Raw genomic sequence first — 19,379 nt, 5'->3', positions numbered from 1 at the left:
CGAAAAACCCAAGTTCTCTCACGGGATTTATGTTGCCGAGTGGGTTTCAGCAAACCCAACCAAGTTTAACTGCGATTGAATTTTCTACTACGCCATTCGGCCACTCGAGTTTCTCAACTTGACGATGGTGTTGAACGATGGAATATTCGTGGGGTCAAATGGAAACCACTTTGTCACGGACCAGCTAGACTCGTTCGAGTGTTTTCGGGTTGCTGAAGCTCAAATGGAAACATTACAGCAGAACCCACTTTCGCTCGACCTTTTTCTACGTCTGTCTTTTGTACTTTTTGATAAGGCGCTGTTGTATACTCTGTATCTCTCCTACTCTTTATGCGATAGAGCTTAAAGAGACCTACTTTTTAGCGTTATTTACGAACCCATTAAACCCCAGCTATTTTCAATAGAAAATGTTTTACCAAATTTTACCTCAGTCTTCTCATAAATCTAACGCTTGTCCTCGTTTCGTTTCTTCTGCACGTTCCTGTCTTTAAAATGTTCTAACGTCTTTCCTATAGGACATTGAGCTATCCCTTTTCGCTACATCCGAAAATGACGAACGTGTGTAATATGCTGTTGAACACAACAGTATTATCGCTGTCTCAGATAACTGATGGCCCATTCATCCGACACGCGCAAGGGTCGAACAATTAAACCCTATGCAGCTTATGGCCAGAAAGAAAAATCTTTGGCTTCCCATCCCTACCTTTTTCAATGTCTGATAATTTTTTTTTGACAGGTTGTTTTGTCGATAACCAGTTGATCTCCCTTTTTTTTTTTAATTTTCCCATGATCGCATAGTACATCGACACTTGTATATCAAAGGGACCGCTGTCCAGGATTCTTTTCTTTCTCCTTCAAGTGGATTAATAAAGAGGGAGTGTCTAGGAGATTTTACTTTCGAAACATTCTGATGCAATTAGCACAATTTAATCAGTAGATAAGAAAAAGAAAAAAATAATCCAAAAGATTCCCGTGTGTCCTTGTCGATTGCCCTATTCATTTGGTATGACTATAAATCGGTGCTTTTGTTGAGTGCAAGTTGTGACCAGCAGATGACATACATGTACGTTGAGCTTTACCCTCTGCCGGACATTTTTCTTACTACGATCTGTATACCGCACCCAGCCCCCACCCGGACAGTCTTGGCTTTTTTGTGGAATTTCATCAGAGCAGCATTAGTAAGACAGCAACGAGCACAAGCTAATTTGTTTGGCGTTATAATTTGTGTGATTGAAAGATTGATTTAAAGTTTTCATCAAAGTGGTGGTGTTTTCCCTACCACAACTTTTTGTTAAATTAGTGCAGTGTCTAAAAGAAAATGCAAGCCATCAAATGTGTAGTGGTCGGCGATGGGTGAGTTTGCTACAATTTCCTTATCAACCTTTATTATTCAAGGACGTCAAATAGTACCCACCCTGTTTTGCAAATGGGGCCGTTTAATTTTCCTATAATTTTGTAATTACAATTTGATTGAACTGCTGTCATGTCTTGATTGCAAATAACTATGCTTCACTTGTTGCCACAACTAGCAGTGTCCCATAAACATTGCCATATTGGGAGAGATTACAGAATCAGTGGGGGTGTCCTCCAAGTGTGAGATTACCTGATACTTATTCTGGCTTTCTGGTTCTCTTTTTCTAAAGTGCTGTAGGTAAAACTTGCTTGCTCATCAGTTATACCACCAATGCCTTTCCTGGAGAATACATCCCTACAGTGTAAGTGGCCACTATTTCATTTTGATTAGGTGTGATCTATATTATTGCTGCATTCATTCCAGGTTCGACAACTACTCTGCAAATGTGATGGTAGATGGAAAACCCATCAATCTAGGACTTTGGGATACAGCAGGTCAGGAAGATTATGACAGGTTAAGACCCTTGTCATACCCTCAGACGGTAACATCTATTTTTTATTTTCTCAGAACAATTCATTTAAAACTATTATTATTTCCACCAGGATGTTTTCCTCATTTGTTTTTCACTGGTCAACCCTGCCTCATTTGAGAACGTCCGTGCCAAAGTATAATTAGCGAAATCGAAATTCCTTTGTTTTTCAAATTTACTAAAATATTCACTTTGCAGTGGTACCCTGAAGTGCGTCACCATTGTCCGAATACGCCGATTATATTAGTAGGAACCAAGCTCGATTTGCGTGATGATAAAGATACTGTAGAGAAGTTAAAAGAGAAGAAATTGTCTCCAATCACTTATCCCCAGGTATGTACATTTGTGCTGTACATTTCATTGACATGCCATGCTGATAGCCGATTATTGATTCATGTTACAGGGTCTTGCAATGGCGAAAGAAGTCGGTGCTGTCAAATATCTTGAATGCAGTGCTCTGACCCAGAAGGGTTTGAAGACAGTCTTTGATGAAGCAATAAGGGCCGTCCTTTGCCCTGTTCCCAAACCAAAAAAAGGGTCCAAATGCGGCTTTTTGTGAAGACCAAAACGTTTTCCTTTCATCTGTTCTGTTTACTTTTTTTTTTATTTTTTTCCCCTTTCTGGCCAAATTCATGTCATCAAATCCTTTTGAGTTCAATTTCGTAATCTTTTTCTTCGTTACACTCCTGGTTGCGAATTCTTCTTGTACAATTTGCGAGTTGTTAAAGGTGAATTAACCCCCCCCCCCCCTAAAAAATTGTCGAGGTGCGCGCACAACGCTGAATTGAAATTACGTTCCAGGGCTTTCTATCTCTTAACTTTAGTGCCGACTCGAGACTTTCGACCTGCGTTTGCCATTGTTAATTCTTAGCTTACATCAATTTCAACATTTTCTTCTTTCATATTTCACCTATCATTTTTCATCACCTTTATTTTTTTTTCCAAACTTGTAGGAACTGATTTGAATACCATCATAGATGTAATGCTGAAACATCAACAACAAAAAAATAATAAAATAACAAAGAACTGTTTTGTTTGTATGTATTGGTTTTTATAAGCTATTGAATTGGCTATACAGTTGGAGTTGGTAGACTGTTTCCACAATCAACTTTTACCAGTGGTGTTTAACATTGCGGTGGTGCTCTGAAATTTAAATTATTCCTTCAGTTAAATTGCCCAACTTATAATAATAGTATCAAATACTTACTCATCTTTCCATAATTAAGAGTGTAGAAGAAAATCATGGCTCCAACAGTAATTTGAACATATGGTGCAATTCCAACCTTTTTAGGCTGCATATACTTGTGTTGCCAGCGCCAAAATCCTTAATAAGAACATGTTTAAATGTGATTCTTTAATATGTTCCAAAAATCAACTTACCACGGCTGAAGCCTCCTGAAATGCCACCCAAACTCAAATCCCTGCGTCCAAGCCAAGAAGTGAGCTCTCCTAGTTTCACTTTAGCTAGGGCAGTATCAGCTAACAGAAATAAGACGTGGATTAATTTTATATCATCGCATGTATCAAGAGTTACATTTTCATTTGTGTCTTGTGAAACAATACTAAGGCCTGTTAACTAAGTAACATTTAGCTAGGGACCCGGTCGAAATGTAATATGTAATAACCCATAGCATCCTTTAGTCATGTTAACGATAAACAAATCTTTTAACTACCTTTGCCATAGAAGCGGGCTGGATCATAAGGTCCATGTACATTTGGATTGTAGCCTGCTGGATATTCTCCCCACGCCATTTTAATTTACTCAAGAGAATGAAGAGAAGATTTCCACTGACTGTGGGACGAAAAGATGGCCGCGATCTGAACGTTGTCGATGTGGAAATTTTCTTTTAATAATGCAATAACAAATCTATAACGAATTTCTATGTAGGAAATAAATAAAAAATTTTATTTTCATATATTGGTGCATAATTAACATATATTACTTTGTGTTACTTTATCATTTATAACAGTTTGGCACAATCAGCAATGTTTCAAATTTGTTCGTCTGTACGTACCCCCCCCCACCATGATTGTTTACGTTTATTACATTTAAAAATAAATAAAACCGGGTAAAAAAATCGGTTCTTTTGTGTCACTTTGTAGAAGTTTTCCAAAATAATATGGCTTTCAATCGATTACAAGGTATTTTTCCCAGATTTAGACAGAACTGTATCAAGCAGCTAAGAAGCACTAATAAGAAGTAAGAACTCAATATTGTTGCGGCACAACAATATTAGTGTTTAGTTTGAGTAATTGGATAAAAATAGGCCAAAAAAAGAAGCTGAGATCTTACCTTCTTAATATACAGTACCTAATATAAAGAGTCTCTATAATAGGTCTAACTATAGTTTTTTTTTATTATAAGGTATCTTTCCAGTGTTCAAACCACAAAATATCACCTCTTCTCAACTGCTAGAATTAATCAAGATGCAATTAAAAAGAGGTAAGTGTATTTCTTAGTAATCTTGGCTGCAAACATGTTCTATTTTGTTTGTCCATACCATACTGTAGATGCCAATAGTAATGCCCCTATTAAAATGGGTCATGGAGGAACTTTGGATAAAAATGCAACTGGTATTCTGGGTATGTTGGATAGATTTTAAGACTTGTGGGTTTTTGAAAACTTTTTCTAAGTGTGTGGAGTATTTAGTTGTTGGAATCAATGAAGGATGTGCACAATTGCCAGCCTTCTTAGATGGATCAAAAGTCTATTCCGGTAATTGTGTGTTTGGTAGAGCAACAGACACCTACAACAATGAAGGCCAAACCACAATGGAAAAACCATATGGTACACTATTTTAAACTTGTGCTAAAAGCAATGATTGATTAATAGATATTTTGAATCTCTAGATCACATTACTCTCACTGAAATAAATGATTTCAAAGCAGCAATAAAAGGTGAAGTTTTACAGAAACCACCTCCTTACTCTGCTTTGAAGTTGCAAGGTAGAAGGTTGTCTGACCTAGCCAGGTAAATTATTGTTAACTATCATCTCTGGCAATATGAAGCAAAATTTCTTGAATGGTATTGTTTATTCAGAGAGGGAGTTCCGGTAGATCCGAAGCCAAGATTGGTGACTTGTTACGACTTTACCGTTATTGAGTTTGCTCCTCCCAAGCTTACATTTCAACTTTCTTGTAGTAAAGGATTCTATGTACGAAGCTTAGTTCATGATTTAGGAATTGGTGAGTGTATGATTGATTTTGATTAGAATAAGCCAACCAGACATTTATTGGGATTTCAGTTTTAAACAGCTGTGCTTACCTCGACACGCTGGAGAGAACTCGCCAAGGTCCGTTTGAAACTCAGCACTGTCTTACGGAAGAACAATGCACGGTTACCGATATCCGCAAAAAAATTCTTGAGATGCAACAGGTTACACGCGAGTATCTAGATATTCAAATGGAAAAGTATCGTTTAAGAAATTCCCTTCAAAGTCAAAATCAAAAATGTGTCAACCGAAAGTATTTTGAATCTAGTATAGATAATAAAAAGTATGATCAATGGGATTATGCTAAATAAATTGCATAGTACATTTCTCCCGTGCCGACTATGTTCCAATTAATTTTGTCAAATAGTAGTTATCACTTCGTTTAGCGTCGTTAAATCAATTGCGGTAGCGGTCTACACAGAAAAAAAACCCAGCCATTATCGTGTGGATGAAAGATAAAAGGTTCCGTTCCGGCACAAAAAAATTTCACCGGAAATGACTGGGTTGAAACGGATTGTGCGGAATAGGTCATATAGGTCCTACAGCTACTAATATTTTAATTTGACAAGTTTATGTTTTATCTTATCTTCGAACTGGTTGCACACTTCTTTATCTATTCTCTCGCTCTTCACAGCCTGCATCGCTGAGTATTATTAAGTCGCTAAACTTGACTTCATTCCACAGTTAATCTTGAACACTAGACACACAAAATTTTCAGTGGGAAACCATTGTTATTTTGTAGTTGCAGTCATGCTGGTAGTGCAAGTGTTGACTGCCGTGTTGGCCCTTTCATGTTATTGTGATTTTTCAGCATACGGGAATGATCTTTACATTGAGGCATCATCTTCTTCTCCTAGAAATGATCTCACCACTCTTACTTCTGGTAGGAATTTCTCGTGCTAATATACGCACTTGCCCAGTAAAACAGTCGTTTTGTTTTGATCTATTCGATTGGCGAAAAAAAAAAACATGTTAAATAGTTTTGTGAACAGAATTGCATTACTGCGACGAATTATGTGTACTGTACCAAGTAGAATTATATCTGACGGAAACAGCCAAAGAAAATATTATGGAAAGTTTGCGACATATGTAGACTGTACCAATATTACTCTTTCATCTATTTTAAGTTTCCATAGCAATTGAAACGATTTATTTTATTTTATTTCTAAGTTTGAAATAAAATTTGCGGATGCTCTTAGCATGAATTGTTGTTCCGTTGGGTTGCCTGATATTTATCAAGTTATACGCCGATTTGCATGCCTTGGACTCGATAAAAAGGAAAGCGGGTATTTTTTACCAAACACCATTTTCCTGCTTACGGTTTGCTTAAAATTTGTCTTTGCGAAGATTGTAAACCTAAGTTGAGATAAGAAGATGGTGTCCGATGATGTCACTTAACCTATAGGCCTACTCTCAATTATAGTTTTGATAAGCGCATCATATTATTTTAAAAAAGGGACACGCAAATCCGCATCCCGCATGCCTATTCGCAAATCTAAATCTGACTGTATTTGTCTTCGCAACTGTTTTTAATTAGTGCTGCACTCCGTTAAACTATAAATAAATTGCATAATGTAACGTTTATCGTAATAACTCGTCAACGATAGATTAATCAATAACTTTTCTCCAGGCATCACGTCTTCAGTTTTGAGTGGATTGGGAGATAGCGATTTAAAGGCACTCACAACAGATTTTCAAATTGGTAAAACATCCATATCAGATACAGAGACGGCATTGTCAACAGTTTGGACTACAGGACTACCTTCATCGACTATCATCTCCATTTCCGTGCCTGAAATTATTTCAAATCCTGAAGGAATCGGTAAAAATGAAACCCTCGCGACAGAACCAACAACTATTTTATCATCCAGTACTGAAGAGACCACAGTAACATCTAATATTGAAACCTCAACGACAACCGCTGTGAAATCTTCTGGCACGTCACAAGTCGCCTTGATTTCAACCAATGAAGAAACATCGACTTCAGATACTTCGCCTACAGCTGATCAGTCCAGTGCTACTGTCACGGCACCGGAAAGTACAATACCAACTACTCCGACAATCTGTAATTTCAATAGTACTCGGCAATATATATTTTTTTTAAGGTAATTATTAAGCGTTTTTCATATTTTACTTTGGACAACTACAGACAGCTTCACGAACCCGTCATTGGCTATGATCACCACATCGTCTACTATTGAGATCTCAACGACAACTGCTGTGATATCTTCTGGCACGTCACAAGTCACCTCGATTTCAACCAATGAATCGCCTTCTGATACTTCGCCTTCAACCGATTGGACGATTGCTGATCTCACGACACCAGAAATGACACTTTCAACTACCTCGGGAATCTGTAATTACAATGTTATTCAACTTTATTTTAAAATACGGTAATTTATCGCTTATCATATTTTAGTTCCGACGGTCTCAGACAGCTACACGGATCAGTCATCGACTGAGGTCTCCATTCCTATGACTAAAATTACTTCAACTCCTGAATATACCAGTGAAAATGGACCCCTCTCGACAGAACCAACAACAAATTCATCACCCAGTACGGAAGAGACCACAGTAACATTTAATATGGAAACCTCAACTACAACTACTGTGATATCTTCCGAAACTTCACAAGTCACCTCGATTTCAACCAATGAAATAACATCGACTTCTGATACTTCGCCCACAACCGATTGGACGAGTACTGCAGTCACGACACCGGGAAGTGCTCCACCAACTACCCCATTCTGTAATTTCAATATTACTCTACCTAATATTTTTTTTAAAAAAAGGTAATTTATCGTTTTGATATTTTACAGGTGAATGCGATTCCCTGAAACTAGTATTGGGAACGGTACTAGTGGGAAATAGTTGGTTTGCTGTTCCACTCAACTCAACTACTTCTAACCCAGAATGTGGTCTTGAAAAGCTTATTGGGTTAGATGTGGTCGTTGAAGGTCCCACCGACAAAGACGAAGCATTCCCTTCAATAGTTCAGAATTGTTCTTCGTCAGTCGATTGCTTGGATGGAAACGACAATTTTTTCATTTTTAACTCGTCAGTCTGTTGCGAGAACATAATCATCCTTCAGTGTAGCAATTATATTTTTAAGATGACTCCACAATATTCTACTTGTGTGGGAAATCCTGATTCCACTGACGGTGTAATTTTTACTCTGCCAGGTTTGCTTTACAGCTTATCGCTACCGAAGAATCATAAAATAACAACTACTTTTGGCAGGTCCCGATGCGGCCCCTGAAAATGTTACAGTGCTTGATACGGGAAGTGACTGGATCACAATGACTTGGCAAGATTTACCGTTTTGTTTAAAAACAGTGAATTCCTTTTTTATGCGATTCAATCCTTTGGATCCCAATGCTTTGGGCAACAACACCATAAACATCGAAGTTCCTTTAAACTGTACGAATAGATCGTTCGTCACTGGAGTGACCGATTTCGATTCCAAGACGTGTCCAGAATTATTTAGTTTGGATCCTTGTACTAACTACTCCGTTACCGTCGAGGTGGAAGTCTTTGACATGTATCTGTCTCAACCAAGTCAAAGTGTCACGTTCAACACCAAACCACGTCAGTGTTTCTTAATAACTAAATTTCATATATTTCTATTACCGTATTGAAAACTAATTAATAATTTTGATTTTGTGTGTGCTCTAGCGGAGGATTTGGTAACGCAGATAGGAAAAATCGAATCGGGTTCGGATTGGCTGACGTTTCAATGGAACTTATCCGTGCCGCAATGTCAGATGGCTACTTCCGGTTTTCGATTAAATTTGACCAATTCACGGAATAACAGCTATGGAACATACGATTGTAAATTAAACACCCCTCCATCAGTTGATTCCAAATTCGTGTTCAACACCAGCTCTAATGACTGCGGTGAAAGCGTGAATGTGGCGGCTTGTTCTGATTATGACATAGCCGTCATTCCCAAAGTTTTTGACCTATTGTATGATGGATCTCCCGGCAGTGCATTGGGAAGGACAACATGTAAGTTTACACCAGTTTATTAATTATTCAAAAGGTTGTGACTACGAGATTAATTTTGTTTTTTTAGGTGAAACTATAAAAGCCTTTATTGCTTCCATTGATTCCGGCTCCGATTGGATTAGCTTCAACTGGACAACTAGTGTTGAGGATTGCAGAAAAGTCTTGACTGGATTCTGGCTCAGTATCGCCTCCACAGAGCAACCAGAAAAACAGGATTCGTTTCAGTTTATATCCATGAATGACTGTTACTGTAATTTGAAAGAAGATCAAGCAATCATGTTCAACACTAGCAAAGCTTGTAACAGTTGGATCAATCCTGGCATCTTTCCTTGCTCTGAGTATGAAATCATTATAGTCCCACAGTTCTTTAATAGTTTTAATGGAAGTACTGGACCTCTCAACAAAACTGATACACTTCCAGGTGATATAATCATACATAAGCATTAATATCAAGCCAATATAATCGAAAATATTGTTGTGCAGATGACAAGATGACGCCAGTAACACAAAATATCGGAGCTGGCAAAAACTGGATCAGTTTCGAATGGCAAGCCTCATTAAATACCTGTCGCGACGCTGTTACTGGTCTCTGGATTTCTATGAAACCTAGTACGTCGAATGAGCGCCTTTGCTCACTCGAATCTACTAGTGATAAATTTATCACCTTCAACACGAGCTCAGTATGCTTCAATGAGACCTTATCTCCGTGTACACCTTACACTTTTGAAATCAAGCTGGACATAAACGGAAAAATAGGACAATTCAGCATGGTCATTGAAATGACGACTCCCGGAGACGATGCTACTGCACTTATCAGTAACCACAAGTACGGCGTGAAATGGATAAGTTTTTGGTGGCAGTCTTCTGTTCCCGAGTGTCAACGTTTTGTTACGGGATATCAGTTAAACGTCACAGATCTTTTTAACGGCGCGTCTCAGTTCAAAAATTTATCTCGAAACTGCAGTATAATTATCTCGGAGCAACGTGAATTTATCTTTAACAGCATTTTAAACTGCACTGAACTTGTTATATCCCCTTGTTCAAACTACTTAATTTCTTTAGCACCAGTATTTCGTATTAACGATCGGACGGTAATCAATGGTGTCAGCGCATTTATTGAAATAGGAACTCAATCAGGTATTGCGAATGAACAATTTATATTTGGCTACTGTTATCACGTTTCTTTTAATTAAAGGAGAAGAAGGTGAAATTGTGAATCCGAAAGTAATTTCTCAAGGAACAAACTCGCTCACATTGGGCTGGAATGAGCCAAAGTGCCGCAATCTTATTTACTACAATGTTACTGTGATGCCTAACTGGAAATCAGAACCAAGAACATACTTGAAAATTACCCCCGACTGTCTTGATAAGGATCCAAGCGGAAACGTATCTGTGATACTAAATGCAACTACGTGCCAAAATGGTTACAAGTTCGTTTCATGCGCTCCATATAACATCAAAGTGCTGCCCGTTTACCAGTTGTCAAGCGCCAATGAAGATCTTGTTGGATGGGCAAATGACACGCAAACACTTCCTTTTGAATACGAAGCAGCCGTTAGCGACTTGACTGTTCAGAATGTTGGCACACGGTGGATATCAATATCGTGGCCAATTCCGCCCTGTCGAGTAAATGTTAGTGAGTGGATTCTTTCACAAACTGAAAGCGATAAAATTAGCTTACCTCCAGATTGCCCGGCAAAGTTTGACGGAAACTATTTAACTCTTAATATCTCAGACACTATAGTCTGCAGTGGTAGTAATTATTCGATAGAGTTTGTCCCTATTATCCCGTGCACTAACTACACTCTTGGAATGAATGTCAAGTACCCCAATTGGGAAGTTCAAAATGGAAGCGATAATGTAATTTCAAAAATCACCGAAGTTGAGCGTAAGTTTTTTTCCTAGAATTATTATTGATAAAAAGGAAAAACAAAAGCTGTTATTAATTACAGCACCTGGAGAGGTACTTCACGTGACGGGGAACGGTACGAGTAATGGCATTTTTCTGGAGTGGGAGGAACCGAGGAAGAATCCACAATGTGTTCGTGGCTATCAAATCAGTTGGGATGATAAACAAATCGTTACTACAAAGACGCAATACTTCCTTGAGGGTTTGGAGCCGTGTTCCAGATTTCCAGTAAGAGTAAATGCTCTCCCGGATTCTTCAATAAAGGAGAGTCGCATTCCTTACTATGTCTCCACAGATAGTGTCGGTAAGAACATTGTAATAAGCTTGGCTCCAATTTAGTAAATTTACTTATACACATATTGTCCGACTTGCTTTAGCTCCCGCGCCTATAGCATCTGAAATCAACGTAGTCAAACAGCAAAACGGTTGGACGCGTAACGTATCGTGGCTCAAGCCTAAAGTAGATGATTGTATTTCAGGATACAACATCAATGTTATAAAAACAGTAAGGACATTTTTGCATCCATAAATCTAAAAAAAAATATATATTTTAACTAGTTGCTTAATTATATTCGTGTAGACATCAACGGAAGTTGTTTATAATTCGACAATCTATGGAAAGGATAAAACATGGATTACGTTGAGCGAAGAATTTGAACAGGGAAATTTATACAATATTTCGATATCTTCCTTTTGCTCTTTTAAAGAACCAATTTCCGCGAGCGATTATGTTTTTCACTCATTCACTTGGGACTCGGCATCAAGTAATAATTCAACTTAAATTTATCTCGATTAAAAGTGCTCTAACAGGTGTGTAAATAATAACGTCTAGATCCGACTCTACCCTTTGCGATAGTTTGTGGCATTGTATTCCCCATTCTAGCGCTCGCAATTATTTGCTCTGTTGTGCTCATTCGTAAAAGGTACGTACGTATACAATATGTGAAGAATTCAAGACTTTTATAAATATTTCCTTTCGCAGTTCTATTTTCGCTTCAGAAAGATTTTCCGATGACACCAGATCAACACCAAGTATTCATAATAAAGCTTTGAATAGTCGAAGACCTGTTATGATCAAAGAATTGAGATGCACAATCCAGTGGTTAGACGCGAACTCTAACTACGAATTGAGCAAGGAATATGAAATGGTAAAGTCCTTGACTGATAAGATGGCAACTTGCACTGTGGCTCAATTACCTGAAAATCGAGTCAAGAACCGCTACTCCGACATCCTTCCATGTATGAAAAGACGTTTCCTATACTATTCCTATAAAAAAATCAGTATAAATAATTTATTTCTTACATTTTAGATGATCATTCTAGAGTCAAACTCACAACCGTTCCTCCTTTATTGGATTACATCAATGCATCGTTCATATCGGTATAGTTTTAATAATGAGTTTAGAAGTCTATCAAAAGTGATTCGGATTGAACATCGCGTTAACAGGACTATGCTGGAAATCGAGCCTACATTGCCTCACAAGGACCTAAACCATCGACGATTGGAGATTTTTGGCTTATGTGTTTTGAGCAAAATGTTAAAGTTATTGTTGCACTAACAATGTTAGAAGAGAGAGGAAAGGTACGTTGCACTCGTTAGTTCTGAAGCAATTACAATTTTTAACTGATTTTACAATAGATAAAATGTGCTCAATATTGGCCATCAACCGAATCGTGTGAATTTGGTGATTTTTATGTTAAACTGACTAAAGAAGTGATTGGGGATGACTACACCACGCGAGACTTCTTGGTTTCTAAAGTATACAAGGATTATTGTAAATCTGAAATTCCAGTTGTTACTATATTTTCGCTGCCTTTGGCTTGTTCCTGTTTAGATATCCAGCAACGGAAGCATCGCTCCTAAATTTATAAAACAGATGCACTTTACTGTATGGCCAGATTTCGGCTGCCCAGAATATCCAGAACAGCTCGTCAACTTTATCCAAGCAATGCGAAAAGAGAGCATTTATCTGAACGACAAATACCGCGTCAATAGTCCCATAGTTGTCCATTGCAGGTAAACCTCAGATTTAAAAAAAAAAAGGAATATCAAATTTAAACAACTCGTGCGCTTCTCTTAATATTTAATCAGTGCTGGAGTTGGAAGAACCGGAACTTTGATAGCATTAGATCTTCTCATGGAGCAAGCTCGCTGCAAGAAAATAGTCGATATTGTGCACACGGTTCTTAAATTACGTAAAGATCGCGACCGAATGGTCCAAACAGAGGTGCGTTTCTACTTATTGTAGTTGATTCTTTCTAAATTTATTAATTATTCTTATTATATTTGATGTGTTTCTAAATTTTATGATTTACGGAATTTACAGGGACAGTATCATTTTCTCTACAAATGTATCTATGCTTACGCCCGTAATGAATTACAGTTGAGCAAGTTAATCACAAAGTCAACTTCAAACTCGACCATGTTCTGTGAGACGTATGATGATATTCCGCTTACTCCTCTTTCTTTTTTTCAGAAAAATCCGTTTGCCAACCATTACAGCCGCAAATCTTCATTCGCCACGGTGTAATATAGTGTCAAATATGATTGTAAAATGTTAGGGCATGGAAAAATTGGTCCGATCCGTGTGAGTGTAAATACTTTGTTGTTATACGTCAGTGTCGAATAAGTCAGAAATAAGTGTGGAACTAGTACTTTTTTTTAAATGCATATTATTCTACTCGTTGAATTTGTAAACTCCTTCAGCGTTTCGGCTTTCAGTTGCTTGTGACATAAGGATGGGTTCTAATAGAACATGAAATGTAAATTCACATAAGATGCCGCGTAATACACCGCAAGATAACGCAAAAACGACGGAACAGCCGAAAGAAGAAGAAAAAAACACATTTATCGTGTCTTACAATTGATTGTATGAATAACAACAGGTGCCCAAAAGACTACCCAGCAAAGCTGGCTTAACTTTTGGTTTTGATTTATCAACGGCGCCGACATTCTTCAGTTTGTGCGTACAGTCATCCTGTGTAACGATTTACTGATCTTTGATCTAGTCTATAGGTTTCTTTGCTTGTCAAAATGTTTGCAAGTCATTTTATTTATTCAAACATCCTCGACGATACAAATTTATTTAACTAAATCGCATTCTATAAAATCAGCTGGAATGGAAACTATAGGACTAGAAGTGAAAAATAAGGGCGTACACGATATCGCATTTCACATAAAGGTAACGCCTGTTTGAAAGCGCAGACTGTAAGCGTCGTCGCCCATATGTATACATTAGTGCGTGTAATACATAACTATCGTAAAATGTTTCCCACAAATGCCAACGGTTAAAAGCTGTAGCAAATGAGATTGGAGTTCGGTTGGCCTTAATATGGTTGAGCATCCTGCTATCTTTTTTTGTGTTTCTCGGCTCGAGCGATAAGGAGCGAACTAAGCGTCGGGTGCGGAAGTTTTTGGTTTACTTGATGTGCACACCATACGCTATGATTGTGGCTCCCTTGCTGTTCGTATTACACACATCACTTTTTTGGCTTGTAATCAAAAGCGGAAATTTCATAAAAGGTAGGATATATACTATTTTGTCTGCCACAGAGTGATTGGCTAATGTTACACAAAAGTGGGTGCCAAAAGAAGCACGTGCCACTCCTACTTCTTCGCCCCTGTGCTGATTCCATTCGATTCTCTAACGAAAGCAGTGACGGAGGTTTTGTGTGCATGCGTTCTCAGAGATAGCACGTGATTCTAGTCAACAAACTCTTTTCATCTAATGGCCTGCCACAGTGTTTTGGTAGCCATCATCACTGCTTATCTTTCAGCCATCGCCTATGGGACACCTATCGATACCCCCGTAACGTGAACATATTTTGCGATTAAAAAGTCAGATTCAGCTGTATAAATAATCCAATTTGTTTCCATTCAGCCAAACAATAGTCTAGTGATATTTCAAAATGAAGAATCTATTACCCCAGAATCTATTGACCCTTCAGATCCTCCTACCACAAGTTTTACGGTATTTATTGTTACAAATCTCAATTGCTTTTATGCTTTATCTTTATTTTTTTACCCTGTTCAATTTAGGAGGTCAGCACCTTAACTTTGAATTTTTCCAGCCAGTTGCCCACGCGCACTAATAGTCCAGAGGATGAATTGACAGCTGACGAGGATAAACTGACGTCTGTTAATGGTAATATTGGATTTATAAGCTATGCATTTATTAATGTTCCAGTCACTCAAATGTTTTCCTTTTACAATTCGCAAGATACTGCCAATATTAATGACGCGCAAACTAGTACCGAAAGAAATGCGAAAAATTCTACAATCAGCACGTCTTCCACTTCGATTAGCACATCTTCTCTCATCAGCACCACAACTTCTACCGGAACGACTTTGCCACCTGAGAATCATGAATTAAATTTTACCGCAGTTTGGCAAACCGACGAGGATAGTTTAGACTATATCATGGTGTTGTGGTCTGAGGAAAGTAACGTAAATGCTACGCGACCAGTTAATTGGAAGCTGCTTGTGTCAAGGGAATCGGAAAATGAGTCACTAATTATTCGTAGCAGTTGTTCTTGGCATAACAACTCGAGACATCATCAAGTGAAACTAGAGAAGGAATCACTGATTGATTACCGTGTTTCCTGCAATGATAACAGTCGGCACGAAGATTTAGTATTTAAAATCCGGTCTTGCTTATCGTACGATCTGCTTCTCTTTGCGCACCCCGGCAAAGATCACCCAATCGGAAGGACTAAACTCAAACCTCTCATAAAATGTTGGTTAGAAATTAACTAGATCTACATATATATCTAATGTTTCAGTTGAACATTGTTTTGATGAAACGAATTGGATCTGTCAAATTTCAGGGCCATCCAAGATTGAATCGTCTTACAATGCAATCGATAAAAAGATAGTGATCCATTGGGAATCACCTTACAAGAATATGACTTGCAGCCTGAAATATCGCTATAATTTATTTGTCGATCGAGTTGGCAATGTCAGCGAAACAACAGAAGATAGCCGTATTGAACATCCGGCCGAGTTATGCACAAATTACTCCATTTCTGTTTGGAGCATCGTTATTGATGGTAGCCATGAAACAATTTCTGATCAGCCGATTCGTCACGCCAACAGGACGGAAAACCAAGGTATGGTGACAACTAGAAATGTAACTTTATTGTGGAATATATATAGATTTTATGTCGGTTATTTTTAAGATTTAGATATGACTGCCATGGCCGTCAATGCGCAAGCAATCAACAAAACATGTCTTATTGTTAGCTGGTCGCAAAATGACAATTACTGTTATATTGTCGGCTGTGCCTCTTTACGGATTCTTTTGGAGCCTCCTTCGGTAATTTTCGTAAAATCTTAAATAATCCATTGACTCGATGATTGTGTATGTGTGGTGATAATTAGGAGGAGGAACAAGATTCGTCGATCCTAACCAATGATAAACAAAAAGAAAAAATGATTTGTCATTTACGACCTGGAACACAGTACAACGTGCGCGTCGAATTTACAGATTATCAAGGCACACGCAAATACTCTCCGTACGCTAGCGGGTCTACTCCCAGCGGTAAAAGAGCTTTAACAATTCCGAATGTGCGTTACCACTTAATTCTATGACACTTTGGCAGAGTACGATACAGTTACCGTGGGACTCATCGTATTATCCTGTATTCTTGTTCTGCTTCTTCTTGGCGTTTCTCTATACTGCGTCCTACCATGGTTTACAAGGTAATATTCGATAATTTAACTTAGTGAATTAAGAATTACAGCAAACTTATGGACACAAAATAGGGAACAAGAATGGAATAATGGAGAACAAAAGAAAAAAAAAAAGAGGTTAAAACTTTTTTTTTTAATTATTTAAAGGGGCGTGGTACTTCTGGGGACTAGAGGGAAGGGTATTCTTTTGTGAGAAAAACGTTGATTTAGTGAAACGTAAGAAACAAAAATAGATTTCACTTTTCGGAACTGTTTAGGCGATTCCTTTTCCAGTTTTCTCATGTTGCGTTTTAATTTCTTGGTTTAACAGAAATCGCAGAAGGTCGAATGGTGACAATCAATCTGTGCGCTTGAAATCATCTTTCTTCGGAAACATGGGTCGGCGTCGCTCACATCCCATAAAGCTACGCAATCTGAATGCCGTCACTCAGCGTCTCTGCTCATCGGCTGGCCACCTCTTGGAAATGGAATTCGAAGATTTGGTTATCATCGCTGACGCCCGTCGTCCCAAGGACAGTCCAATAGCCCTTCTGCAAGAAAACACGATAAAAAATCGCTACGTCAACATCTTGCCTTGTAATAACAGGCCTTTTAAAAATTATTGTTTTATACTGCTGTTGATGATTTCATTCGAGAATTTGTTTATATCTTTAAGACGAGCACAATTGCGTCTCCCTTAGTTTGTTACCGGACTCGACTAATTCCAACTACATCAATGCTTCGTACATCATGGTATCAGAATGAGTGATAATAACGCTACAAATCAACTATGCATTTAATAATGACTCATCGACCTAGGGTTTCAACGATCCAAGGGAGTACATCGCCACACAAGGACCAAAAATCTGCACAATCGAAGACTTTTGGAGAATGGTGTGGGAACAGAATGTTCATATTATCATTATGGTAACAAGCCTTGAAGAAAGAGGAAAGGTAAGTAATTTTACACTTAACACAATTTGTTTATTTTACAAATATTTTTAAGTTATTTATTTTGAGCAGCCAAAATGTGATCGGTACTGGCCAGAGGACGCAGCAAACCCGCTCACTTTCGAAAGTCTTTCCGTTTCCCAGTTAAATGAAACGGATTTTGAAAGCTACACTCTCCGCAGTTTCAAAGTAGAACGTGTAAGTGACTCTCACCGTCAATCCGATTACTGTAGGAAATAATGTGATAACACGTATTTACAGAATGGAAAATCTCGAACGGTGAAACAAGCCTACTTAAAAGGATGGCCCGATTTCGGTGTCCCAAATAATCCTGAAATTCTGATTCGATTTATTGAAGTTGTTCGAGTCCTGGTAAATGAGACGTCAACTTCGCAAATATCCGGTTCACTTCAACCCATTGTGGTGCATTGCAGGTAGCTTCCAATGATATAAATTCGTCATAAACACTCGATTCATTATTAAAACTCAATTATAATCAAGCGCTGGTGTTGGTCGAACGGGGACTTTTATCGCCGTTGACTGGTTAATGCAGGAAGCTCGGGTAGAGAAAGAGATTGACATTTTCTCTACTATTTTACGCATGAGAGAGTGCCGTTTAAATATGGTCCAAAGCGAGGTAGAGTGTTTCTAGATTAACTAAACACAAAGTTACAGCAACTTAATCACATTTACACAATACCTTCCAGGAGCAATACGAATACATCTATCGATGTATGTCTCATTTCGTAAACACTAGACTCTTCGCTACTGTAGAGCAGTCGTGCGATGCAGGTATCTTTCCTGAATTGTACAGTAAATATATTCACGCTTCTTTAAATACTCAATTTGCTATCTTATTAATAACAGCAACTTTCTTGACTAATGGAAATAATCCATTACTGAACGAACTGGAATGAGAACTGGAAGACCTCGACAGCAAAATTGATTGAATTATCTGAAATTTTCTGTACATTACATTTTATTCATAAAAGAATCTAAATTCTTTTACGACTATAGTTGTTAGACCGTTTTGTAAATTTGTTTATTCAAGAAAAAAATAGTTATCAACATGGTTTCCTTGGTTTCGGATGTCACATTTTAAAATGAATTTTTAACAGCAGAAACTGTAATTCTTCAGATCTTTGATCAGATAATAAGAGGAAGTTGACGTGGTTGGGTGTTTCGTGCAATTTGTGGTTGCTCTTGGCTTCCGTTGGTTTCAAGCTGGACTGCAGATATATCGAAGCGGACATAGGATAATAAGCTGGGTTTTTCTTAAATATATTTTAGTTCTTTAAGTTCATTTAAAACTAAATAGCGTGACACAGCAGTGCCACAAATATTAAATTTAGCGAAAATGATTCATTTTCTTCGACCACTTGTACTTCAGACTGCAATAATTGTTTTTACGCTAAAGTGCTTCAGCGCAAAAAATGATTCAGAAATAACGACCCAACCATCACCTGTGTCAGGAAGCAATACCGAGGGACTACCTGCAAACATTTACATTAATTTCAGTAAGAACAAAATTAATACGCTGAATGTTCTCGTTTGTATCTGTTTGATATTTAAGTTAACACAATCTTTTCAGAAATTGAAAATTTTACTGCGACGGTGTTGGAATCTACTATCCTCTTCAGCTGGAATATTGAAAAAGAAACTAAATCCAATCAAAAAAACAGCTCCATCAGATTGTTACAAATTTCTGAGTTAGTAATTGTTATATAATCAAAATTTACATTAAG

The 19,379-nt window shown here is 37.8% G+C and overlaps 4 protein-coding genes across 12 annotated transcripts; 3 read left to right on the top strand and 1 right to left on the bottom strand.

Moving 5' to 3' along the window:
• Positions 1 to 111: 111 nt before the first annotated feature.
• Positions 112 to 2,913, top strand: LOC124188397 (ras-related C3 botulinum toxin substrate 1). The gene is made up of 6 exons (XM_046581003.1): positions 112 to 1,353; positions 1,644 to 1,715; positions 1,778 to 1,895; positions 1,957 to 2,019; positions 2,082 to 2,216; positions 2,287 to 2,913. The coding sequence occupies exons 1-6, from the start codon at positions 1,319 to 1,321 to the stop codon at positions 2,440 to 2,442; spliced, it is 579 nt and encodes a 192-aa protein (XP_046436959.1). The 5' UTR covers positions 112 to 1,318; the 3' UTR covers positions 2,443 to 2,913.
• Positions 2,911 to 3,913, bottom strand: LOC124188398 (putative ATP synthase subunit f, mitochondrial). Its single transcript, XM_046581004.1, has 4 exons — positions 3,557 to 3,913; positions 3,264 to 3,362; positions 3,091 to 3,207; positions 2,911 to 3,026 (listed from the first exon to the last, which is right to left on the bottom strand). Exons 1-4 carry the CDS (start codon positions 3,633 to 3,635, stop codon positions 2,995 to 2,997), a joined length of 327 nt encoding a protein of 108 aa, XP_046436960.1. The 5' UTR covers positions 3,636 to 3,913; the 3' UTR covers positions 2,911 to 2,994.
• Positions 3,898 to 14,179, top strand: LOC124188392. Of its 7 annotated transcripts, XM_046580992.1 has the most exons (23): positions 3,935 to 3,952; positions 4,026 to 4,083; positions 4,249 to 4,326; positions 6,726 to 7,172; positions 7,245 to 7,451; positions 7,515 to 7,844; positions 7,915 to 8,277; positions 8,336 to 8,683; positions 8,771 to 9,103; positions 9,171 to 9,524; positions 9,587 to 10,240; positions 10,299 to 10,991; positions 11,056 to 11,316; positions 11,390 to 11,517; positions 11,593 to 11,776; positions 11,845 to 11,935; positions 11,995 to 12,251; positions 12,323 to 12,393; positions 12,460 to 12,594; positions 12,652 to 12,771; positions 12,848 to 13,029; positions 13,105 to 13,240; positions 13,340 to 14,179. In XM_046580992.1, the coding sequence occupies exons 3-23, from the start codon at positions 4,311 to 4,313 to the stop codon at positions 13,541 to 13,543; spliced, it is 5,514 nt and encodes a 1,837-aa protein (XP_046436948.1). In that variant the 5' UTR covers positions 3,935 to 3,952; positions 4,026 to 4,083; positions 4,249 to 4,310; the 3' UTR covers positions 13,544 to 14,179. The 7 variants fall into 7 exon arrangements, with proteins under 7 accessions (XP_046436945.1, XP_046436944.1, XP_046436948.1 ...); XM_046580989.1 differs by lacking the exon at positions 4,026 to 4,083 and having other exon boundaries at positions 3,898 to 4,025; positions 6,726 to 7,160; XM_046580988.1 differs by lacking the exon at positions 4,026 to 4,083 and having other exon boundaries at positions 3,898 to 4,025.
• Positions 14,180 to 14,290: 111 nt separating this feature from the next.
• On the top strand, positions 14,291 to 18,747 carry LOC124188395 (receptor-type tyrosine-protein phosphatase V-like). Of its 3 annotated transcripts, none has more exons than XM_046581000.1 (16): positions 14,291 to 14,821; positions 14,894 to 14,983; positions 15,052 to 15,157; positions 15,233 to 15,748; positions 15,840 to 16,121; positions 16,197 to 16,327; positions 16,393 to 16,552; positions 16,614 to 16,713; positions 17,015 to 17,280; positions 17,360 to 17,436; positions 17,503 to 17,637; positions 17,707 to 17,832; positions 17,896 to 18,068; positions 18,136 to 18,271; positions 18,342 to 18,426; positions 18,502 to 18,747. In XM_046581000.1, exons 1-16 carry the CDS (start codon positions 14,741 to 14,743, stop codon positions 18,549 to 18,551), a joined length of 2,514 nt encoding a protein of 837 aa, XP_046436956.1. In that variant the 5' UTR covers positions 14,291 to 14,740; the 3' UTR covers positions 18,552 to 18,747. The 3 variants fall into 3 exon arrangements, with proteins under 3 accessions (XP_046436956.1, XP_046436954.1, XP_046436955.1); XM_046580998.1 differs by having other exon boundaries at positions 16,191 to 16,327; XM_046580999.1 differs by having other exon boundaries at positions 15,055 to 15,157; positions 16,191 to 16,327; positions 18,502 to 18,706.
• Positions 18,748 to 19,379: the final 632 nt, after the last annotated feature.

This window comes from Daphnia pulex, chromosome 2 (assembly GCF_021134715.1).
Source record: "Daphnia pulex isolate KAP4 chromosome 2, ASM2113471v1".
Lineage (NCBI taxonomy): Eukaryota > Metazoa > Arthropoda > Branchiopoda > Diplostraca > Daphniidae > Daphnia > Daphnia pulex.
The sequence above is the reverse complement of the archived record's forward strand: the minus strand, read 5'-3'. Positions and strand labels throughout refer to the sequence as shown.

What these genes read in the sequence shown, in the direction of transcription:
- LOC124188397 (XM_046581003.1), top strand. Translation starts at nt 1,319, where the DNA reads ATGCAAGCCATCAAATGTGTAGTGGTCGGCGATGG. An exon ending in CCTTGTCATACCCTCAGACG is followed by an intron (nt 1,896 to 1,956) that starts GTAACATCTATT and finishes TATTTCCACCAG; the next exon opens with GATGTTTTCCTCATTTGTTT. An exon ending in CTCCAATCACTTATCCCCAG is followed by an intron (nt 2,217 to 2,286) that starts GTATGTACATTT and finishes TTCATGTTACAG; the next exon opens with GGTCTTGCAATGGCGAAAGA.
- LOC124188398 (XM_046581004.1), bottom strand. Translation starts at nt 3,635, where the DNA reads ATGGCGTGGGGAGAATATCCAGCAGGCTACAATCCAAATGTACATGGA. An exon ending in AGCCCGCTTCTATGGCAAAG is followed by an intron (nt 3,363 to 3,556) that starts GTAGTTAAAAGA and finishes TATTTCTGTTAG; the next exon opens with CTGATACTGCCCTAGCTAAA. An exon ending in TCTTAATTATGGAAAGATGA is followed by an intron (nt 3,027 to 3,090) that starts GTAAGTATTTGA and finishes TTTAAATTTCAG; the next exon opens with AGCACCACCGCAATGTTAAA.
- LOC124188392 (XM_046580986.1), top strand. Translation starts at nt 5,846, where the DNA reads ATGCTGGTAGTGCAAGTGTTGACTGCCGTGTTGGCCCTTTCATGTTAT. An exon ending in TCCACCAACTACCCCATTCT is followed by an intron (nt 7,845 to 7,914) that starts GTAATTTCAATA and finishes GATATTTTACAG; the next exon opens with GTGAATGCGATTCCCTGAAA. An exon ending in ACATCAATGTTATAAAAACA is followed by an intron (nt 11,518 to 11,592) that starts GTAAGGACATTT and finishes ATATTCGTGTAG; the next exon opens with ACATCAACGGAAGTTGTTTA.
- LOC124188395 (XM_046580998.1), top strand. Translation starts at nt 14,741, where the DNA reads ATGGCCTGCCACAGTGTTTTGGTAGCCATCATCACTGCTTATCTTTCA. An exon ending in CAACAGGACGGAAAACCAAG is followed by an intron (nt 16,122 to 16,190) that starts GTATGGTGACAA and finishes GTTATTTTTAAG; the next exon opens with ATTTAGATATGACTGCCATG. An exon ending in TCAATGCTTCGTACATCATG is followed by an intron (nt 17,437 to 17,502) that starts GTATCAGAATGA and finishes TCATCGACCTAG; the next exon opens with GGTTTCAACGATCCAAGGGA.